This window comes from Heliangelus exortis, chromosome 8 (assembly GCF_036169615.1).
Source record: "Heliangelus exortis chromosome 8, bHelExo1.hap1, whole genome shotgun sequence".
Taxonomy (NCBI): domain Eukaryota; kingdom Metazoa; phylum Chordata; class Aves; order Apodiformes; family Trochilidae; genus Heliangelus; species Heliangelus exortis.
The window spans coordinates 2,164,033-2,187,391 of NC_092429.1; the positions used below are offsets into that span (position 1 = coordinate 2,164,033).

The following is a 23,359-nucleotide window of genomic DNA, read 5'->3' on the forward strand; positions in this document are numbered from 1 at the left end:
CACCGCCCCTTAGAGGCATCGCCAGCCCTCCTGCCCTATCCCGGCCCGAACCGGAACCGGAGGGCGGGAACCGAGAGGAGTTGGCGGGTCCTTGCGCCCGGAGCTGCGAGGTTGCGGGTGCTGCGCTGCCGCGATCTGCCCCGGGAGAAGGTGGAGGGGTTGGGTGATGGCACTTCCCATGGACCTGGCCCCGTGTCCCTGGGGTTCTAAAATCCCCGGACTGGTTTGGGTTGGAAGGAGAAGCTGAAAGATCATCCAGTCTCAACCCTCTTGCCACGGGCAGGGGCACCTCCCGTGGCTGGTCCAAGCCTCATCCTACCTGGCCCTGAACACCAGCAAGCAGGGTCTGGCAGCCCAAGCCTCAGCTGAGCACCCAACACAAGCAGGAGAGACCCCCCCTTGGGGCCCCAGAAGGGTGGTTGAGGAAAGCCAGAGTTAGCAAAGCCATAAAGAAGTTGCATTTTGTTATTACAGCTTTAGTTCTCAAAGATGATGTTCCAAAAAATGTAAATTACAGCTGTTCCTGACACTTTTTCTCCCAAATGTCTCCCACTGAAGAGGGGAGACAGCCTCAAAAAAAAAAAAAAGAGAGAAGCTGGAATGCTTTTCTACCTTGGTAGAACTTTGAGCAATCTGGAAAAGACTCTGCAGATCCAACCAAGATCTCTGTTCTCATCTCCATCAGGTCAGGAAAGGCAGAACCCCCCATGGAGTGGCAGCCTGTGTTCCCACCTAACCAGTTAGATGATCAAACTCTTCCCAGCAGGAAGAGGATCAGAACTAAAAAATAATTCCACTCTGTATTGCTGTGGTGTGTTTTACCAGCCCCTCTCTGCTGCAAAACCAGCTCTTCTCCCAGGCAGTGATTCCTCAGCTAAGTACTTCAGTTTTAGCCAATTCCTAAAATGCTGAAAGAGCAGCACGTGGATTCCTGCCACACCTCACAAGATTGATTTTAAAAAACCAAAAAGAAATGCAAAATAACAGAGGGCTGGCTTTGTACAGCCTCCTGGACAGGTAAAGTGTCCTGTGGTTCCCCAGCTCCTCAGAAATCTAGTTAGGAATTTCTGATGGATCCACACCTTGCCTGAGTAAGCATTTAAAGAGCTCAGACACCTGCTAGAAACTCCCCAGTATTTCTGGGGGCTTTTGCTACAACTTCTTTTAGACAATCCTGGAAATTGTATCTGCTGGAACTGCTGGGAAAAGAAAAAAAGGAAAACAAAGTAGCAGTGAACCTGCCTGAGCAGCCATAGCTCAGAGTGTGTAAAAGCAGGGCCCTCATTTTGTAAGTGACATTTACTGAGCCAGGGTCTGATTCCAGCAGGGTGAGAACAGAGAGCAGGGGGAGCTGGCAGATAAATTTAGCTTTTCAGGACTGCTTGGTGCCCTGGCAGATGAGGTCACATACATTTCATGTCTATTTTAAACTCAGGCACTTTTTAAGCAGCCAGTGGCCAGGGTCATATTTTTTTTTTCCACATTTTCAGATATTTAGTGGAGCAAGAAAAACATAATAAGCTGATTTTTTGTAGTACCTCAAAGCTGGTGTTCATTGCTATTGCATCCTAAACTTGGGGGACTTCAGTCTCCTTCATTTCAGCTACCCTGGAAATAATGAATTGCTGTTAATAGTGAAGAGCCTAAGAAAAGCCTTCATTTTCCCCAAATCATGTTATTTCCTTGTTACATATGAAAAGGCAAAAGGCAGGCTTTATTTTCTATGAGAGTATGAAAACAGTAATTATTCAGAATTATTATCATCAAATAACAAAAGAAAAAAAAAAAACAAACAACCCAAAACACAAATGAAATTTTAAAAAAGGGAAAAGAATCAAATCCTTAAGAGATGGAAAAATAAAATAATGGACCCCACCCATTACTACTCCTCATGCCAAAACCACAAGTGTTTAATTAACTGAACAGTACTGATTTTTATTGCATCTTTCATTAGACCAGATGTGATGATTCTGTCAAAGGATTTCATATATTTAGCTATTGCATTCCTATGCTTAAAAGCCACTAGCAGAGGTGTGATACCAGAGATGGATACTTACATGATTCATTTGCTTTAAATAAGTCAGACTCTGAGAAGGATAAATGTTGAGGAGGACAGACTTAAAACTGCCAATAAGATTCTAGAAAAAGCTCTAGAAACTGCCAATAAAATTCCTGGTTTAGCCTGCAGGCTACCAAGAAACAGCTCTCCAAGTAAAATGTTTTAACTTAAGAGGGAATGCACACAATTATAAATCCATTCTTCCTGCTCATTCAGGGGCACCACGTGTTGAGAAACCTGGAGACAAGAGAGAAAACAGAGAAAATGCACTCACAGTAAATGATGAGCATTTATTATCTATAATGACAGCTGGAATTCAAAACTTACTGTTGGATTTAATGGCATGGCAGAAAAACATCCATGGGGGCAACTAAGGCTGCAGTTTATACTCAATTAAGCCAAAATTCAACTTATTAAAACACCTTGCAGGACCAGGCAGTTGTGTCAGAAGCAACATCAGGGCTGGTCCTGTTTACAAGAGGTTTGTAGGAAACTGGAAACACTGGGAAACACTTTTTCTACACTGGAAAGCTGGGAAATGTAAAATAGTTTGGATGCCTCTTCTTTTAAGCAAAGAAACCATATTTTAAAACAATAAAAACGGGATTTTTTCCACAAATGGATGAAGAAATACTACTGGTATTTTGTAACACATTTTTCCCCTCTAAGTATTTCTGTCCCCTCAGAATCCTCATTTAGGATTATCACTAGAGCCTGCCCAGCTCTGGAGTTGGGATCAGAAGATCAAATTATCTTGTGGCTAAAAATGATCCACAAGGCACGTTTAATAAAAAATAGCCTTATGCAAATCACACTGTGTGTAAGGAGCTGTCCTGGTTTGACCTAAACCAAAACCAGTTCTTCCCTCAGTAATTTTACCTGCTCAGCAATCCATATATTTATATATTTTGGGTTCTGAGTCTTGGTCTGTTTCTCACAGACATCAGTGTGTCTGATTAAATTGCTTAAAAAACAACCAACCAACAACAAACCCACAACAAAACCTCAGGAAAAAATTAGAATATAAAAAAAAAAGAATGTAAATTTAAAATATAAAAAAATAAATATGATATAAAAATAATATAAATATATAATAAATATTTTAAAATAATATTTTTTAAAACATGTGGACACATCAAGCAGATGTTTAGCTTTGACACTGCAAGAACTGTGTCTGCTCTGTACTGGGGATGGAGATGCCACTCTGCTCATGATCATGATAAAAGACCTGAAAAAGGAACCTGTAAAGATGTCACCTGCTTTTTCTTTGTGCTCAGATTTTAAGTTGGCTAAACAATTAAAAACCTCTTACCATCATGGATTTTGGTGCCACTTCCACTGCAAAAACCAGAAGGCCCCTACTGCTTAGGCAGTTCTTACTCTTCTCATTGTTGACATGAATAATCACTTTGTTTTCAGACTGGAAGTGAAAAAACATTAAGGAACCCATTAGTCTGAATGGTTAAGTGGCTGCTCTTTAGGCAACAATTACACATCCCTCTTACTTCCTCCAATTTTGCTGTTTTACAGGACAGAAATGCTTTAGGGATGCTGATGTCTATTTTCTTTGAAGAGTTTCAAGTGTACCTCAGGACCATCAAAGCCTTGATCCCTTGTTGTCATTAAAGACTCCTTGATATAACAAACACTTCCTAAGACACAACTTGGGAACCACACAGAGTGTGAAAAGTGTTTGGCAGAGAATGTCACAGATTCTAAAAGACAAGTGGACAAATTCATACCAGATTTGAAGCACAAAGAAAAGAGTTCTGTCTCAAGCAGGCCTTGAGCTGCAAATCACTAAAGGGTAAGACAGTGATCTGGAGAAGTGTCACTGGATGCTTGCCCAATTTTTGTTTGCAGCATTCCCCAACAGGCCATTTCTGAAGTCTTTATATATTTTTTTAAATATTTGAGAAATTAATATAAGTAGAATCACTCAGTGAACAGATGTTCTTGCTAAAGCTATACAAGAAGGATCCAATACATAAACCTGAAAGCTTAGGTAACAGAAAAACCACTAAGCACCAGTTCATCCCAGGCAATTCTCAGACACATATTGACCAATCCCTGGAAAAATCTCACTGGAAAAATGTTTGATTCTTAACCAGTGCTACCCAGCATCTCCCTGGATTGAGAAATTGAACAGGAGCACAGTTCCTTTACACTGTCAGCCTCAAGCAAGCAAAGAAGCCACTGTTAGACTGACACACAAAGTTCCTCCTGCTGCTCCTGGTACAAAAGGTTTGTGGACAACAGAGTGCAGAGAGAATAATTCTTTAAATATGGAATTGTTGCAGAAATGTAAACACAATCTAGCATTAAGCTGATATGATTTTGAGGTAGCTGCTCTGGGGTCACATTGGTGCAGTCCTCTTCACAGCAGTGAGATAAAGGCAAACACAAGAATTATCTGTGCCCTTGGTATCTTCCTGTAACAGGCAGGAGGTCACAGGGATTCACCCAGCTCAGAGGGTGAGTTATAGTAAATTTGTGCTTTGGATGGTAGGAAATGCCTCATTAACTATTTCTTTTGGCACACAAATGGGCAGACAATAGACTGCTTACTCTCAGAGAAATTCTGTTGTATGCAAGGTCTTTTAATCCAGCCAGCTCACACTCTGCCCAAGGATTAGAAGACAGACACCTTTCCCTGCCCACTGATTAAATACATATGCAGGGCTAAACCAGAATCCCTCAAGAACCAGCACAGTTACTTCATTTAATTACAGAAATAACAAAGAAACAATTATTTCCATTGAACTTATCAGCACAATAACTTAAGATATAATCAGGCTGCTTGTGCTGCAGGAAGCTTAGAAGATGACAGATGCATAAAAATGCTTTTTTATTATTTCTTTCCAGACATTTAGAATGCACAGACACCTCCAGCCTACAAATTCAAACGAGATTTTCAGGGAAGTGCAACTGGTTGCTTCAAAGAATTGTGGTATTTGTGGAACCCAAATGCTCTAAGTGTCAGTGGTCAGTGATTTTGATCAGACAGCACCCAGTTGCCTCAGTATAGACCTCACCTCCTTCTCTGACAGCTCCCAAAAATATAAATAACTGCTGTACACCCACCCTAAAGGGCGAAGTGCAGATCTAAACCTGTAGTTCCAGGGAGCCTCAGCATTCAGTCCTAATATTAGTTCACCAACCCACCCCCTTTTGCATGTTTGTCCATTTAAAAATACACCTCTTGCTGTGATCTTGTAAGATTTAAGGCACCTGAAGTTCAGCATCTTACTGCACTGTGTTTTACTCACATGTTCGTTACCATCTTTGCAAAAAGGTTTAAAATCTCTGCTTTTCCACGACCACTTCTGCTTGAATTTATGATTCTTAGCTTGAATTAGTAATGAAGTAGATCTGTAAGACCAGACAGTTCACTTTTCCCATTCTTAGTATTTGTTTTCTGGTATTATGAACATATTACCTCTCCAGTCATTGTCAGAAATATTGACAATTGGAAAAAAAACACTCAGATTTTATACAATACTTAAAACTCCTCACCTCATTATAATAAGCTGCCCCTTCCAAGAACATTGATCCAGACATTTAGAGGCCCCTTCCAGACCAAATTATTCTGTGATTCAATGATCCTTTAAAAGTCTGAATCATATGTCAGAGAGCTTTGCATTAGAAACTTGGTATCAAAAACATTTAATTCTCAAAAATGATGCAAGGAGAGAAGAACAAGAACAATTATACACAATAACCCCAAGAAGTCTCATGCCATACCTTATTTTCAATGACAGAAGTGATTCTCCTGCCCCCTTTGTAGGTATAGATGATGATGTTTTCACAGCTGTCCATGACTTTGGCCTCTCCTTTATTAACAACAGACTTGCAAACAGCTCTGTTGAGTTGCCAGCTGCCTGCCTCTAGAGAGATGGGTTTAATTTTGGGTTTGCATTTTTCTGCAGAGATGTCAATGACAAAAGGGCATGCCTGCAATGGAGAAAATTCATTTTATCATTTTATCTGTAGTTTTTCCCTTTTGATTTTGCACCCACTGCTCCTAAGGATTTTCATATATGCTCTGAAGTAGAATTATCCAAATACCAGTATGTCACAGCATATTAAATATTTAAAACCTGAGAACCATGGCAATCTTTTAAACCAAATGAAAGCTCAGGACAAATGAAGGTTTTTCATACACAGTGCACTCATTATGCAGTTCAGCACATTTGGCTCCAACACAGCAAACCCTTCCTTGGCTAGCAAAACATACAGGAATTAAGGTGAAGTATGAATGTATTTCAGTGTCTGAAATAAACCTGTCTCTTTTACCTCTGACACTCCTGCTTTTTGTGCCACTTCATGCAGATTTGAAGTGTCTGCCATGTTGCATCAAGCACTCTGCTCTGACAGCATCTTGGCTAAGATCAGCACATGTAATAATCCAGAATTTTTTTTTTATTTAAACACAGTCATAGCACCTCAGTTTCTTTCAAATGGCTGCTGGAATCCACCAGGATTTCTCAGTTCTGCCTTTAATTTGTTAGAGGCTCAAAGCTCCCAAAATATCAATTTCTCAAATGATCTGACATCAAGGAACTCAAGGGTTAAGTTATAGAGAGACATTAAGCTACGTTTTCAGATGAAGGACTAAAGCATTCAGAAAGATATCGAAAGGCAAAGATTAAAGTCATAAACCACAGCCACTACAAGACACAAAATACCTAGGAGGAATTTCTAACTCGATAAAAACATCCCCAAAACCACACTTTCTTGGAGGATAGCTCCCTCTTACGTCTGAAATGCAGAAAGACAAGTTTTTAGTTGCTCTGATAAACCTATTCTGAGGAAAAGGAGGGAAGTGCTGCCCATTGAGAAATCATTCACCATAATCTCAAGATTTTCAGAGAGACACCTGGAGTCTCTCTACCATAATGAGCATTTCTGGTTCTGTACACGTGTTTCACACATATGTATTTTATATGGTGACTAAACTGACCTGATGTAGTTTAACAACAATTAAACAACTGGTATAATTGGCTCATGATTGAATAAACAAACATATTTTCCTGGGAATGAAAGTTAAATGATGACATTATCTGCATATTTAATGTTTTCTTTAATTTTTCCTAAGTTCTTTTCTATTCATTGAAAATATCTTTTAGTGATAACTATTCACACCAACACTGAATAAAGTTTCTGGAAAAAAAATATATTAAAAATATATATACTTATAAGCACACAGAAACAGTAAAGAAATTATGCCTGGTCCTCTAAAGTAAACTCTCTGCCACCAGCAGCTCTTTCATTAAAGTTTTCTGTTGAACATCTTAGGACCCTGTTGTGAAAGGCAACAGTAACAGAAATAGCCACGTTTGAAAAGCATTAATCCTGAATCATGTGGGGAAAAAACAAAAGTTATCTTCTCCTTATCTTCTATGACACCTTCAGCCATGAAAATGACTTTTGCAAGCAGAGCATGTCCTGCATTTTGTCAATTTGCTAACTGGTCCCAGATTACTATCAGTGTCCTCTTATCACTTCCCACCAGAAAGGTGTGAATTCTTTCCATGGCTATCACCAAAATTCCTTCCTCTACAACCCCACAAAATACTGGCTTTGTCTGAAGCAGAAGGCAGACTTTCTCTCTGAACAACACCAGTGTTTCCCTAAGCAGCAGGATGCCATAACAGTGTGAAACTCACAGTGTAAGCCTTGTGTTAATGGTTTGGGCTGCATCACTGACCTAGAGAAATCAATTTATGGCAGGGAGGAACAGTACTGCAGTAAAATCTGTGCAGCAGGTTGTCTGTGAAGCAGTTGCTGTGCTGTGTGGCTACCATACCTCAGTCATTTCTAGTGCTTTATTGTAGCCCAGAGACAACAAAGTGACCCAGAGGTCACTGGGGTCCCCTTCACGGTCGTTGGCTTCCATGAGATTCAGATCCATAAATCCTTGTCTGGTGAGCTCATTTTTCTTCATGTCAAAGTTCTCTGTTTAAGAAGAAATACAAAGTGGCACTTAAACATCTGCTCTCTCTGCAAACACCCTGCATCCTCCCACAGCCAAACTCCCTCTTCTGTTAACAAGGTTTACAAGATGGAGCCATCTTGCAGCCTCAGGCTCTCCAATATTATTTGGGAAAAAAATGTCCTTGGCCAGATCTGTGCCCTCTGCAGAGATTCCCTGTGGATTTTGGATAATGGCTACAAACAGCTGGCCCCTCATATAACCCAAGAGAGGATGAGATTTCAAAACAGAAAGAGTTCATATTAAATTTGTTTTTTTTTTTTTCTTTTTGCTGGCAGTATTTGTTGTGGTTGAGATCTGCAGAAGGGGCATTAAGAATAGGAAATGAAAGCCTGCTGGGGCCAGCACCAGTGTTTGAGGTTCTGGAGATAGAGATGATTTACTTAGTTCCTAAAAAGCAATAAAATGCCAATAATCCTAGCACCCTTCTCTTGACAGAATATCCTGGATCGACCAGTTTAATGTCAGCAAACACATAATTGAAATGTTCTTGTGTCAGAGATTTTTAAAAATGGTTTTCCCTTCTTCATAACAATGCTAAATCTTTACTATATATTATTAAAAAGGGATTACCAATTTAATAAATCTATCTAAGGGTACAGATGCTGTAATAAATGGCTTGAACTTTGGTGTCAGGATTTATGGTATTTGTCTGAACCCTTCCACTGATTAATGACCTGGTAAAACATTCACCATATTCTCTTCTTTCCCTTCTTATACACTTCAGGCACAGCTCCCCCCTTCCTACTCATGATGAGAGCAGCACAGAGGTGTAATTCTGACAAAGTCAAAATGTGGAAAAGCATGCACAGGCCTGAAAGGGACAAGAGACTCATGTAGAAAAGTATTTTCATATGAGCTTTCTCAGATACAGAACTCTTTCCAAAATGATGGAGTGGTGGGGGAAGAATAAGGAGTAGGACTTGTCAGATCTAAAGTATTTTACCCCAAAACAAGCAAAGTGAGTTATAGCAAAGATGACATGGGCCAATATATAAGGATCTGTTGTCCTGGTGTTTTAGAGAGAAGTTGCAGAAAAACTGTATTTCCTTTAGAAACTTCTAATTTCCATAGATGGCTTCTAAATTTCCTGGTGGTCCCCACACTTCAGATAAACTGCTAATAGTTTTAAAACCACTGCTTTCATGCAGTGCATTAAGTTCTAGGTGCTATTTTTCAAGTATCATATACACACACTAATTAAGTGTCCCTCTCAGCACTTTGTGGCATATGGAACAATATCAGCTTAATCTGCAGAAAGAGGGATTAAACAAATACTCAAATACTCAAATTACATCTCAATGCAGCATATGATCCATGATTAGAAAACCTGTAGGTTTTGGCAGCTACAATCTTTCACCTACAAAACTTTGCAATTAGTATTAGGAGGAATTTTCCCAGCAGAAGGGCAGTTGCACACAAAGCAGAAGGAAGCCAAACAAAGGAGACTGGAAAAGGGAAAAAAGAAGGAATATCCAAAAGCCTTCTTGATATCAGCTACAGAATGCTCAGTTCTTCTACACTACATGCAGAACAGGATGCTACAAAAAACCAGCTTGTGGACAGACTGACAATCAAGCCCAGCAACAAACTTACCCTTACACACAGCCCATGCTTCCTCATCACATTTCTCACCACTGGTTCTCAGTTCAAAGAAATTGTATTCCTCCAGACTCAAAAAGCCATTTCCATCCAGATCAATTGTTTCAAATATATCTGATAAAGCAGCTCTAAAAGGTTAAAAATAAAAAAGGAAATAGCTATTTCCAAATAATTCTGTTTCCTTTGCTCTCTCATAACACTGTCACTAACTGTTCAGACTATTTGAGAATACTCAGTACAAACAGGAATTTAGTAACACACAGCTTTTAAAAAGCAAGATGTTATCTGGAGCCCACACTTGGCAACAGGACTCACCTGAACTCTTTGGTCAGAGCCAGTTCTCCATCTTCATCTCTAGACACCAGTTTTGCTTCTCCAGTAATTTGAGTTTTTACCTTCTTTAACCTACAGCCTGTGGTGAATGGGAGGAGCCAGTAAACTCCTGATCCAAGCTCCCCTTTCCATCCCAACATCTGCTCTTAAAGGAAGACAGACAAGCTGATGAGTTACTTCTGCAATTACACATTTCTTCATTAGTAGTAATATTCATACAAAAGGGCTTAGTTGGAAACACTGGTAATGCCAGGTTCCTCCCTTAAAGAAACCATGGCTACAGTGAGATGCTGTGTGATGCCATTTTAAAGACACAAAAATTAGTGAATCTCTCACTTAAAATGAGATAGAAAAAGGTAGAGGACCAGAGATGGAGAACAAAATCACTCAAAATGTCCAATAACAGTCGTATCATTTTGTAGATTTGTAACACTCCTTAATTGTTACATTTTAAACCAAAAGCAGCCAGAAGGAGGCTGCCCAAACCCACTGAGTTTTTAATTTCCCCTCTGATTTATCAGCTTTGTTCAAACTATCAGCAAAAACTTCCAGTGTAAAAAAAAGTCACAAGCAACTCCAGGTTTAAGAAGCAAACTGAGTTCCCTGTGGCTTGGAAGGGGGAAATTAATGCTGCCATTTCTCCTCCTTATTTCTACCTCAGGATAAGACAATTCTGTGCACCATGAAGTGTTTGATTAAGTAGAGTTTGAACACCTTCCAAACACAGGGGAACTCACACAGGCACTGAGGATATAACAATTAAAACAGGAATACAACAGAAATACCTGACCTCTTTGTTTTGTTGTTCAGTAAAGCTCACAAGCTGTAGATTTTCTTGGGTTTCATTTTCCTTCAGGATATACAAAGCTGTGTCCACTGACAACCAATGGCAATATTTTCCTAAAAAGAAGAACATCCTCAACACGTGCTAAAAAATTACACAAAACTGTCTTGCAGTAAAACTTTCCTATATTGACAGAGTCCTATTAAAACTATAACTTGTCATGTTTTTTTCTGCTCAGTCATGTTGTGCTCCCTGCTTGGGCAGTGCCAATCAGCTGAGTGCATTTTCTTTCTCCCTTGGGACAGCCAACCTCTTAGATGATTTTTTTGTTTGTTTGTTTTCCATAGATTTCTGAAGTTTCTTTATAGCAAATTTAAATGTTAGCTCTGTATCACTCTTTAAGGTGTTTATGTACTACAAAACTCAGTGAATATTGGATTTTCTGCCTCAAACACTTTTGTAAATACTTAAGTTGTGACTTTTTATGGCAGCACAGTATCTTTTATTGCAAAGTACTGCAAGTGAGAAAGGGAGAGATACATCAGCAGAAGAGAAACTATTTTTAATAGAGGGAAATTCTCCAAAGACAGACAACTCCACTTACCTTCTCCCTGAGGAATGCTTAAAGGTTTGATGGTGATACATACTGCAGACCTTTGGGGTAAGTACAACTTGTACTTGTGACTAATAATTTCCCCATCTTCTTCTAAGTAGAAGCATCCTTTGGATTGTGCACGTGGCCATTCCTGGAAACCAAGCACATACAAGATGTTGCCTTCATCTGTGATCAAGTAAAAATGTGTCTTCTCTGATATATTAATTTATTTGATGATTTAATAAATCCTAAATAAAATACACTACAAGATAAAGCATGGATTAGCTACTCTTTCCTTAAAATGAGTTTCCTCCAGGAGTCCATTTTGTAGCCAGTGTCTGCAGAGCTGAGAGTAATATTGCTTCACTTGTGCAAATGCATGGAAAACACACAGATTATTCCAATACTCAAACAGCTGATATGAAATTTGAATTGCTATAAAAAACTAAAATGAACTTGATTTACTACTGGAAGGCTGGAATTTTGCTACATTTTAGTTCCATCAGGCCAATCAAGCAAAGAACACAACTGAATGAAGAGTTGTTTGCTCAGACAAATCACAAGTACAAGTAGTGGTCAAGTTAAATCTTGAGTTTAACATCAATCAATCTAAGAAAGCAGGGAAAAGATCTCAAGAAACAACGTGCAGGCTAGGATGTGAGTAAAAACAGTCAGCAAAAGTATGACACTGCTTTAGGAATGAAATACCAAACTGCTATTCTTGCAGAGGGCATAGGGTGGTGCTATATTCTCCAAATTAGCCACGGCAAATTACAAACAGGACTGAAGACTTTGGAAGCTAAAAGATGATTTTTCTGGCTTTAGTATTTCACCCGAACGCATGACAAAAGTTATCATGGAATAGATAACATAGTGGGAAATGTCTGTGTTAAAATACTAATCATAAAGAAACGTTAGGGACTACCTGTTGCTGCCCAAATAATGCATTTGACTGAAATTACAAATGAAGTTATTAAGTCCACACACTCACTTCTAGTTCCAGATAAAAAGCCCAGCAGGTGAGAAAGCTGTTTATGCACATTTGCAGCACCTCTGTTACTCTTTTTTTCCCTCCCCAAATTTATTTGTATGGCTTTGAACATGTCACAAAATTCCACTGACAAAAAGAAAGGAAGAACATAGAATCCTAGAATGGGCTGGGTTGGAAGGGACCTCAGAGCTCATCAAGTCCAACCCTTGATCCACTCCCCCCGTGGTTCCCAGCCCATGGCACTGAGTGCCACATCCAGGCTCTTTTGAAATATCTCCAGGGATGCAGAATTCACCACTTCCCTGGTGTCCTGGTTTGGGCCAGGATAAAGGTGATTTTCTGTCTTGTACTTTTGCTTTTAGCTCAGTCTCTTGTAAGTAGTTGCACTTGCTGAAATGAACAGCAAGTTTCTCAGACAGTGTGTGTTTCTAGGACTGGTAACACTTGATGTTTATAGTTACTGCTAGAGACTGGTGTGCAGAGCCAAGGACACTGCTCAGCTCTGAGGAAAACACAAAGAGGTCCCACCTGCATCCCTCCTTTGGGAGGAATGGACAAGATAGATGCCAGAATTGACCAGAGTATTCCATCCCATACACCTCATCCTCAGCATAAATTTGAGGGATCACAAGGGCCAAGCCAGATTTCCAGCTTCCAGCTGCCTGCCCTTCCTGCCTTTCCTGCTTCCCTTCCTTCACCCCAGCATCCTGGAAGGATTCCATCTCTTCCTCTGCCTGTGGTCCTGATCCGTGCCAGCCCTTATCTGTGTGTTCTGCCTCCAGTTCCCAACTGCTGCTGACTCCAGGATTCCAGCCTGGACTTTCCCAGAGCTGCCCTGCAGCCTCGGTGGTGACGTGAGAGTTATTGGGGGAAAGGTGGGAGGAATGTGGTATCCATTTTCTTGTATATTTGTATATATTTAGTAATTTTTCCTATTTATCATTACTGTTTCATTAAAGTTGTGTAGTTTAGTTTCCAACCCATAAGTCTCTCTCCCTTATTCTCTCTCCTTTCTTATCAGGGAGGAGAGAGAGATTAATAGAGAGCGTCTGGTACTCGGTTTAATTGCCGGGCCAGTGTTAAACCCTGACACCTGGGCAGCCCATTCCAATGTCTGATCACCCTCTCTGTAAAGAAATTCTTTCTCATGTCCAACCTAACCCTCCCCTGGCACAACTTGAGACCTCTTGTGCCCTCTTGTCTTGCTGAGAGTTGCCTGGGAAAAGAGCCCAACCCCCCCCTGGCTCCAACCTCCTTTCAGGGAGTTGTAGAGAGTGATGAGGTCTCCCCTGAGCCTCCTCTTCTCCAGCCTCAACACCCCCAGCTCCCTCAGCCTCTCCTCATAGGATCTGTGCTGGATCCCTTCACCAGCCCAGTTGCCTCCTTTGGACCTGCTCCAGCACCTCAAGCTCCTTCCTGAGCTGAGGGGCCCAGAACTGGACATAAGTCTCTCTCCCTTATTCTCTCTCCTTTCTTACCAGGGAGGAGAGAGAGATTAACAGAGAGCGTCTGGTACTCGGTTTCATTGCCAGGCCAGTGTTAAACCCTGACAACTATATACCCTATATATATATATATATAATTATGAATACATTCCATATTTTTTATATTTAAATAGAAATTTCATTTTCCATGGCTTTTTACATTTCTAAGGGTTTTAAAACATTCACCACGTTTTGACTTCCAGGGTTTTCTTCCAACAGAAATGTAAAGTTGGCATTGCTCCAACTTCAGGATGGCAAGATTTTTTTATTGTCTCCCCCCCCCCAAAAAAAAAAACCCAGAGATATGTGGACTGGAGAAAAAAAGATAAATACTTCTGAATGCAAGAGAAATAATATGGATTTTGGGGTGCTAGATTGTTCCAAACCACAAATGAATCGTTTAATTAGTAGTAGTTCTAATCAATGAACTAAACAGATAGTAATAATTGGTAGTAAAAAATAAACAATATATACTAGTAGTAGTTATAATGTTAGTAACTATACTACTAGTAGTAATACTACTACTAAGTAGTTCTACTTAAACATTTTCATTCTTACTATTGATTTCAGGTTTTGTCCAATGCTAATTAATACTGATTGATGTCTACAGCTGCTTTTTTCAGTCAGACCTTACTGGTTTTTACAAAGTGGAATCCAATATGGGGACACTGCAATGGTTTTATGTGCCACACATCATGTTTGAACAAGGTGAAACTGCAGGTTCAATTGCATGGAGGTCCAGATACCTAAACAGACTGCAAAAAATTCCTTTGAGATGATGTTCTTAAATTTTAATATAGAACAAATGTCACTGTACAGCAACGTGGAAGACAGAAAGGACTTTGGAGTTCAATAACAAATACAGAGTTGTTATTTGAAACAAAAATGTAACTCGTGAGAACAATCAGTTTGGTTTTTGAGCAGCAGTTCTGCTATGTGGTCATAACCATTTTTTCCCCTTCCATACAGGGGTCTCAAGGTGCACATTTTTAATGTATCCTAGCAGTTTCCAGTTAATGTTTTATATTTCTACAGCTATTATTTTCTGTTGAAAGAAAACTAGTTAAAGGTTCAGTCAAGACAGGGAAAACAAAGGAAAAAGATCAATATTAACACTCTACAAATATTGACTTAGCAAAGTGACTTTGTTGTCTTTCTCCCACAGGAATTTATATTGAAGGAGTGATCTATTAAAAAAAAATACTGATAGAACATATTAGTCTAACTAAAAATCAATATTTTTCAGGCTCCAGCATATATTTACAAATTAATGCCTGACAAACTGAGTATGCTCACAGACCTGTTATTTATTTCCAATTACCTTTCACATAAAGGTTTATGATACACAATCTTTCAGACTACTTAAGCATTTAAAGTTCTCACCAACCTAATAAATTATTAAATTTTAAATTTCTCAAAAAGTCATTAAACATTTTATCCCACACTGGTTTCATTTATACAAAACACACTTGGTTCTATTAAACCTTCACACCTGAAAAATTATTTTCAATAACTAGATGTCAGCAAAACCAACAGTATATAAAAATGTTAATATGTATGAAGAACTCCCAGCAGTTTATTGCTGCCCTTGACAAACTATTAATAAAATGTAAGCTAAAAATCAGAGAAAAACGGTTTCTTATTTAAAATGCAATAACAAATGTGCCTAGAGGAAAACAGCATAATTTCTAGAGGACTGGCTTACATGATACCTTCATTGTGTCTGGCTCAATTAGCTTTGTGTGCCTGTTGCTGCTGGGCCCCATGCTGAGTGTGCTGGAAACAGATGCCTTGCAACTCTGAGCTGATGAGGGGCGGGAAGGAGTTCTGCTCTCACCTGTCAAAAGAGATATTTAGTTACAAAAAGATAATTTCAAGCTACTCCTGGTGCTGTTTATCAGGAAAGCTTTGCATTTCTAGGCACAAGGAGAAAAACTGGATGACAAGAGGTTCAATCAGCTAAGCTGACTTCCCTTATAAATAGATAACACTTCAGAATTCATTAGCAAATGTCTTGACTTCCCTGACTTCCCAAGTAAATGGGCATATGAATGGTAAAACCTTGGAATCCAAACCTACCTGGAGGAAAAAATAGTTTCCACATGATTCCATTTACCTCAGAATCAAGGTAAATCTGTCCTAAGTGGAAAGATTTAACCTGCTTCTAATTTAAAGTTATTTTTTTCCAGGACAGTGTAGTTTCCCTGCTGGATAGCACATCACACATGCACAGCTGCATTATGCAATTACTTCCCAAGCCTTTACTTTCTGGTTCCTTGAGTCAGGGCAACTCTGCTGCTACAGCTGTTGATTTAGCAACATAAACTCCATCTCCATGGCTCTTTTGTCATCTTTGCAGGTCTTCAGTTGTCTAGAATTGAAGCTTCAAGTAAAGAGAGCACAGGACCTGCAAACACTTCATCCATGGTACCTTTGCAGTGCATTAGGTCTTTTTCCAGTTTGGGAAGGATTTTAAATATCTTTGTAACTTCAGGAAGAACATTAAACTCTCATGTTGATTGTGCTTGAGAAGTAGCCTCCATAATTGAAACAGGTATCTTACTGATAAATGTTTAAGGTTTCATCTCTGATCTGGGGAGGAAATAAATAACTTGCCTATGTTGCAACACCTGAGCATTCATTTTCTCTCTTTCCTTTGGACTGTGTCACATGAGAGCCAATGGAATTCACCTTGAATTGGACAACTTTGGATCATAATGCAGCCATTTGAACGTGGGGATGAGGGATTCTATTGAGACATTCATAGGATTGCCACAGTAGAAATTAATATCAGTCAATAACACCCTCATTAACCTGAGAATAATTAAACAAACACTCAACTCTTCATTGGCCCAGAGCACGACCTCCCACAGCATGAAAACTCCCCATATGAAATACCTTTTGTTGGTGGCAGTTTGTGATCAGTTTTCCTGGAGATTCTGGGTGATGGTTTTGACAAAGGGGCCCCTTCAGAGGGACTTTCAGCTTGACTTCCAAACTGCTGCTGCCTCCATCGACCATCAACCTCCAGCCTCTCTCGGGCAGCCTCGCAGCACCGCTCCCGCGTTGCCACGAACAACTCACAGAACTTCAGGTAAAGAAAAGCCATCTGTTAGGTGAAACATTCCTTAAGCTTTAAGGATTAAAACAGTAGTTAGGAAAAGACAGGTCAGCAGATGTAAGGTATTTTCTCCTCAAGCAAAATATTAGTTTTCATTTTCATACACATAAGTGACTCAGTAAAACGGAGCCATGACTCAGCAATTACGTCCAAATATTGAATTCAAAGTGATTTTTCCACCCAAGAGATGACTTATATTCCTTTCTAGATATTGAAGACCTATTAATTTTTTTAACACAGTTGTCTGTCTTCTCTGAACCTGTATTTACATACAAATCTTTCAGACTCTTTCCTCGGCTCAAAACTTAAAGATGATGTCAGAACAGCTGAAAAGATAAACTGAAAATGGGGTGTTCAACATATACAGTGATGTCCTCCACCCAAAAATGATGCTGATTAATTAAGTTTGCCATCTTTACCCTCCTATTCCTTTAACTCTTCACACACATCTTAGATTTCATGCTTAATATCAGACTCTGCCTACTGCATCAAGTTAGAGCAAGGCAGATAAAGAGAGGGGAAAGAAATATAAGGAAACTCATGTTCCAGTGAGTCAGAGAGGGCTGGGGTAAGGCCAGCACATGGAGAAAATCTTGCATTTTGATAATGCTAATCCTGTCAATGAAAGCCAGTAACACAAAGACAAACAACATCACTCCTTTGCCACACCTTGTGGTAGTCAAGTTTGCCACTGCAGTTAAACTCAGCTTGTTTAATAATGGCACTCACTTCATCCCGAGTCATTTTTTCACCTCTCTGCAAAAAAAAAAAAAAAAAAAAAAAAAATCCAACTCAGTTTGGGTTTCTAATCAAGAATGCTCTTCCCCTATGGTGCACATTTATTTTAAAAATTAAAAAAAAAAAACACAAGGAAAGATTCTTTTACTATCTTTCCAGGGAATCTTGTCTTGCAGTAGAGATAGTAGAGAAACAGATTTTTGTTTGAATCATCAAAACAGAGGTTAGCTTTGCAAAAAAATTTGTCCCTACAATGCTACCAAACACTGAACAGATGAATTGCAGCAGTTTCAGCAATTTTGTGGTGTCTTTTGGAAAGCTATTGTGAATGACACATGGATTTCAGAAAACCTTCCATAAAGTGGGTAACTCCCAGCTCCCAGTCATTCTTCCTTACACCACAGCATGCTAAGAATCAAGAGCTAAACTTCAGAATGCTCAACTTCACTTATTTACTTGAGCTATCCTATTATGCCAGCCTATGTCTACAATTTAGTCCACTTGAAGAGTTATTGCTCTTTCTCTCCCAGTTTGCTCTCCTCTACATTTAAAATTGCTTTATTTTCACTTCTGAGCACCCTACTAGAATTCTACTGGTAGTCCATTTTTAATTGTTACTGTTTCCTTGTGTTTGGGCTATTCCAGACAATTGGCTTTTACAATGAAGGCAGTTTTGGAATTGTACAGAGCAAAAAAAAACCCAAAAATCTGCCAGAACAGAGAAAGAAAGTCACTGTAATCATCTGTGCTGTACATCTATGTAGTTTAAAGTCAGAGCATCAGCTCTACACCAGCTTGGAAGACTGTTTTGTTTGCTTGCTTTACAGATCCTCAGAGGAGCTGGATTTTTATCTTGTCAACACCCACCATTCCAACACCCTCTTGATAACAGTTTCTTCCAAGTTCCATCTCCTACAATCTCATAATATCATAAAAATCTCAGCTGCTATTTAAAAAAAATAGATTGTTTTATATCTCCTTTTAGATTATACAATGGAAGCTAAAAATATAGTGGCAATTCAGCAGCTAAATGAAAAGTTCCAGATATTTTTCAATCTAATTATTTTAAGTCATATTAATGCCATGTACAACTGAGCCTGATGGTATTTGCATGCTCTGGAGAATTCATTTTCTCCTGATACTTACCAGAGTAAGAATTTTATAAAGTTCATCGTGTAATATATATCCAGTGTTATCTGTGTCTATTTTCTCAAATGCTTCCAGCAGGTCAGTTTTTGTAGCTGGTTTTTCTTTTTTTAAAATAGTACAAAAATCATCAAAATTCAGTGTAGTCGTTTGTGAGGTCCAGTATTTATTAACTGTCTTCTGAGATGGATTTCTTCCAGCCTGTTGAAGTACTGAACAATAAAACTCAACATTAACTCTATACCCCAGCTGCTAATAAAGCTTTCTCAAAATATCCTTTAATCACTTTCCATGCTCAGAATACTTTTTTAAGGCAAATCAGTCCAAGGGAAAAGCAGGTCTAAAGGACAGGAATTATTTTGCTTAAAGACTCTGATCTGCTCCTTCCACTTACTCATGTGCACTCTCCTACTAAACCCAATGGGATGTCTTCCTGAAAGAAAATTAATGGGTTTGACCATTAAGCAAAACACTCATGAATTCCCAGAGAGTCTCCTCAAGTGACAAGTGTAAATTTCAGCCCAGTGTCTCTAACCTCTGCCTCAATATCAAGAACCTGTTATTTGTAAGCTTGCACATTTTTAGATCCTGTTTCTGAGATCCACCTAAGCCTTCCCACTGACTTTGCCAAGAGCTGTGAGACAGTGTGGAATTTATCTTACCAATCTTTTCTGTCACACCTGCACGTGTGAGTTCATCAGTGCAAATTATGCAATGTGAACTTAAAATGTAAAGGGAAGAAATGATACAGGCATTGTAAAATGAAAAATGAAAGAGACAGACATGGTTAAGACCAACAGCCAACTCCAGACACACAGCCAGCTCCACCTACATCAGGCATTCTTCAAAATGAACTTGAAGGGTCAATCCCTGAGTGAATATTTTACAGTTCAGAACTTCCACCAGACACCACGTGGCAAGAGATGCTTAAACACTGGCACCACTCGTTTGATAAATGCCAGAATTAAAATTCAGATGACATCTAAGTCTCTAATAACTCTCAGTGCCTACAAATTTTAGAAGAAGTCCTCAAATATCTCTGAAAAGACTGGGAGCCTGAGCAACTAATTGCCCTTTCTGAGCTGGCCCTGAGACCCAAGCACTTGCTGTGTAGCAAAGCAGCAAGTGGATAAAGATGAAAGGTAAAGCATATATAGGGATGACCTTTGCTCACACCACTCCTATCTTAAAGCCCAGATGATCCAAAACTATCGTTAGGATGTCAAAAAGGCACTTTTATTGCAGTTGAGAAAGTCTGGATAACTCTAGGTCACATGTTGAGAGAATGTGCCTGAAAAGGACTGAAAGACACTTTCATGGCTCCCTAACACAACTACATACAGCCAGGAGTAAACTTTTTTATGAAGAGAGAAAAATTTTCTAAGAAAGAGAAAAAAGCTCAAATATGGTTAGAAAATGCACAATCCTACAACTCTAAGTTGATACTATATTTGCTTGAGAAACTTTATCTGGAAGCATGAGGCCCATTTCACACCTGAAACAGGTTATTACTCAGTCTTATCTTACTCATTCATTAAGAGATATTATTAAAAAAAAAAATCCATTTGCAATAACTGTAACTTTTCAGGTAAACTTTTGTTATGTTCCTAATAACTCCAGGCAAGATACTTTGAAATTCCATATGTTTTCAAAAAAAAGTTGCTAAGCTCCACAGCTTTCAGGGTCCAGACAACTTGAGTACAGCTGAAGCACTCAGAGATATTTTTTCCTGTTGTACTGCTGACTGTACAGACTGCTGACTGACAGAAAGACTGTTTGTACACAAACATAACATGGGTGGAAAAATGAGAACTTTTGATTTTAGTCCATGGGAACATCTTAATCCAATAGTAGTTTAAATAAAATACAAGTAAGAATTCTCAGGAAATGACAGTTTCCAGCACTTAGGAACAAAGATTAAGGGTTTGGGAGAATTAAAAACTTTGAGGAATGGTAGTTTCTATAAATTTTGAAAAAACACTATGTGACATATTTTACAACTGGCAACTGTCTTCCAAGACACAGCCACCAACACCTGAAATGTGAATTCTACCTAAAACTACTAAATTTCTCTCACTGGGACACTCTCACCACTAAACTGCTGACTGCTGCCTGTAACCACCCCCTGCAATCATCACACACATTAGTTAACAGGGGAAAAAAAACTCTGTAATCATTACCTAAACTGAGTTGTTCTTTGGATTTAATGTTTTCCAAACTGCTTTTTAGAACAGTGAGATAAGCTGCTCTGCAGTTCTTGTAGAAGATTGCTTCTTCAGCATGCTGGGACTTCTTTGCTTGGGAACTTTCTTGGGCCTTCTGAACAGAGAGGGATGCATCATTCTCAGGACTGCCAGCCATTCTGTGAAGATACAATTATAGTTAGATTTTTTTTTTATTGTCTAGACAGCTTAATAATGCCTCTGCTTTACCCTCTGGAACACAGACTAGCACAAATTATCCTGGCACCTAGGTTGTATCTTTTCCACCCCCCAAATCTGGGATGTAATCATGTTACTTGAAAGAGTAAAAACAAATGTTCAAGTTAGTTGTGGCAAAAAACAAGGTTAGAAATAAACCACCAGGACCTGTCCTTACACATTCCCACTAGAATTTCTACTCCTGCCATTTAGCTACATTCTCCCAATAAGAGAAATTGGTCCCAGTACCACTCTCATTGTTGCTACTGGTCAAAATGCCAATTTAAACAAGGGCACAGGTGTGAGAGGTACAAAATAATTTAGACTTCTTCAACACAGACACCATATAACATCATATGCACCATGTAACATGCAGTATTTAAAAAATGATACCATCATTATTAAATTGATTACATGGTTGTTTTGTTGTTTTTTTTTTTTTTTCTGGGGCCAACCTATTCCAGAATAGGTTTTTGGTTTTTGCTTTCAGCTATAACTCAACAAAACACATGGCTAAGTAGCACACCTGGTCAAAACTGTAACCCTTAATCATTCAAGTATGTGAAGCTAAACACTCAAGTCTAGTTTTAAGTTATCTAAATAGAATTATTAGAAATACATCTGAAGCTAGGAAAGTGCATAAACCTTGGTGCAACTTAAGCCTTTTAAGTCCAAGAACACTACCCAAAAATCTGGAAAACAGAAAAAAAAAAAGAAATGCATTTTTTCTAAATTATTAAAACTTATCCCAAGCAGTAAGTAACACAGTTTACTCACCAATGGCCAGTAAACTTTAACAGCACTTTTCTGATTTTACCAAGGGTGATTAAGGTTTTTAGAAGGCCACCACAGAGGGACACTAAATCGTGTTGTACTGTTGGTCTAACAGCCTCTGGTATTATTTTACCCCATGTTGACTTCACCAAATATATTCCAGTATAATAAATTGAATATCTCAAGTTCAGCAACAAGACAACGACATCATAGGGTCCCCTTCAGGACTCATTGGATTTTGACTCAGGAGGCCTAAATCACTTGCACCTTCTTGAGTTATATAGGCCTTTTACACTTGGGAAAGAAAGATAATAATCGCTTATCATGGATGAAGTACCCTATTTATAATACACAGGCTGCCTGCCTGACACTTTAATATTACACCAGCATTAGAAGGACCCCATAGGGACACTGTGACACAGTCTGGTTACTGCAAACGGGTGTCACAATAATTAAGCACCAGTGTTACACACACAAAAATGGAAGTGGGTTCAAGTCAAGGAGGAAAAGAAGAATAAATGTTAATTTTCCAGTAACTAGTTTATAAAATGTGAACTCTCGTTGATACTCCTCAGCCTTCCCGTTGCCAGGGTGTTTCTTACGTGGGCCACAGCACTGCCAGTAAGTAAATAGCTCAGAAATCCAGGGAGGAAGAGCTCTGGGACAGCACTGCCAGCAGCCCCATGGCTTCTTTTCGTGCATTTTTCCTGAACAAATGTAATTTTAAACAAAACAGAGGGCAGCAGTCCCGGCCTCGGCTGAAGCAGCAGGCCGATGTAGTTTCCTGTTACTTTCAGTTTTAGTTTTTGCTGCTCAGTTTTATGATTCTACCCAATATAAGCCTTCTTCCAAGCAGGAATTAAGCAGTACCCTTCGGGGCAATACTGACCTTTCCTGAATCCAGGCCCGAGGGTGAGCTCCATCCACCTCAAAACCGCAGCAGGGATGGGGCGGCTCCGCGATGCTGCTGCTTCCCAACCTCTCGGGCCTCACTCCCTCCTGAAACACGGAAAGTTTTACCACATAAATCTCATCCCATCCCTCTCCCGTGGACACGGGGGTCTCCCTGAGGCAAAATCTACCATCCATAAACCCATCGCAACCCACGTCCCGTCAGAGGGGAATCAACTCTCCCGCCCTGCCTAACCCAGCCCAGCCCTGAGGCGCCGCTTTCAGCCGCTCACCTCCCTCCCGAAGCCGCCCAAACCTTCCCGAGGTGGCAAAGCCGCCCCTCGGCCCGGTTCGTACCGTGCTACGAAGCCCTTCCCGTCCCTCAGAGGCCTGAGGGGCCTCTCCCCGCCCTGTCCCGCCGCCTCC

At 39.5% G+C, this 23,359-nt stretch overlaps 1 protein-coding gene across 3 annotated transcripts; it reads right to left on the bottom strand.

Moving 5' to 3' along the window:
- Position 1: 1 nt before the first annotated feature.
- Positions 2–23,353, bottom strand: EFCAB7 (EF-hand calcium binding domain 7). 3 transcript variants are annotated; one of them, XR_011727001.1, is made up of 17 exons: positions 23,291–23,353; positions 22,932–23,041; positions 21,029–21,210; positions 18,849–19,060; positions 17,634–17,720; positions 16,742–16,931; positions 15,556–15,680; positions 11,378–11,519; positions 10,780–10,889; positions 9,972–10,129; positions 9,651–9,784; positions 7,869–8,017; positions 5,804–6,013; positions 3,372–3,479; positions 2,058–2,296; positions 1,539–1,608; positions 2–135 (listed from the first exon to the last, which is right to left on the bottom strand). XR_011727001.1 is itself a non-coding variant. In XM_071749931.1 (15 exons), exons 3-15 carry the CDS (start codon positions 21,207–21,209, stop codon positions 2,222–2,224), a joined length of 1,881 nt encoding a protein of 626 aa, XP_071606032.1. In that variant the 5' UTR covers position 21,210; positions 22,932–23,041; positions 23,291–23,353; the 3' UTR covers positions 1,890–2,221. The 3 variants fall into 3 exon arrangements, 2 of the variants coding, with proteins under 2 accessions (XP_071606032.1, XP_071606033.1); XM_071749931.1 differs by lacking the exons at positions 2–135; positions 1,539–1,608 and having other exon boundaries at positions 1,890–2,296; XM_071749932.1 differs by lacking the exons at positions 2–135; positions 1,539–1,608; positions 23,291–23,353 and adding an exon at positions 23,190–23,288 and having other exon boundaries at positions 1,890–2,296.
- Positions 23,354–23,359: the final 6 nt, after the last annotated feature.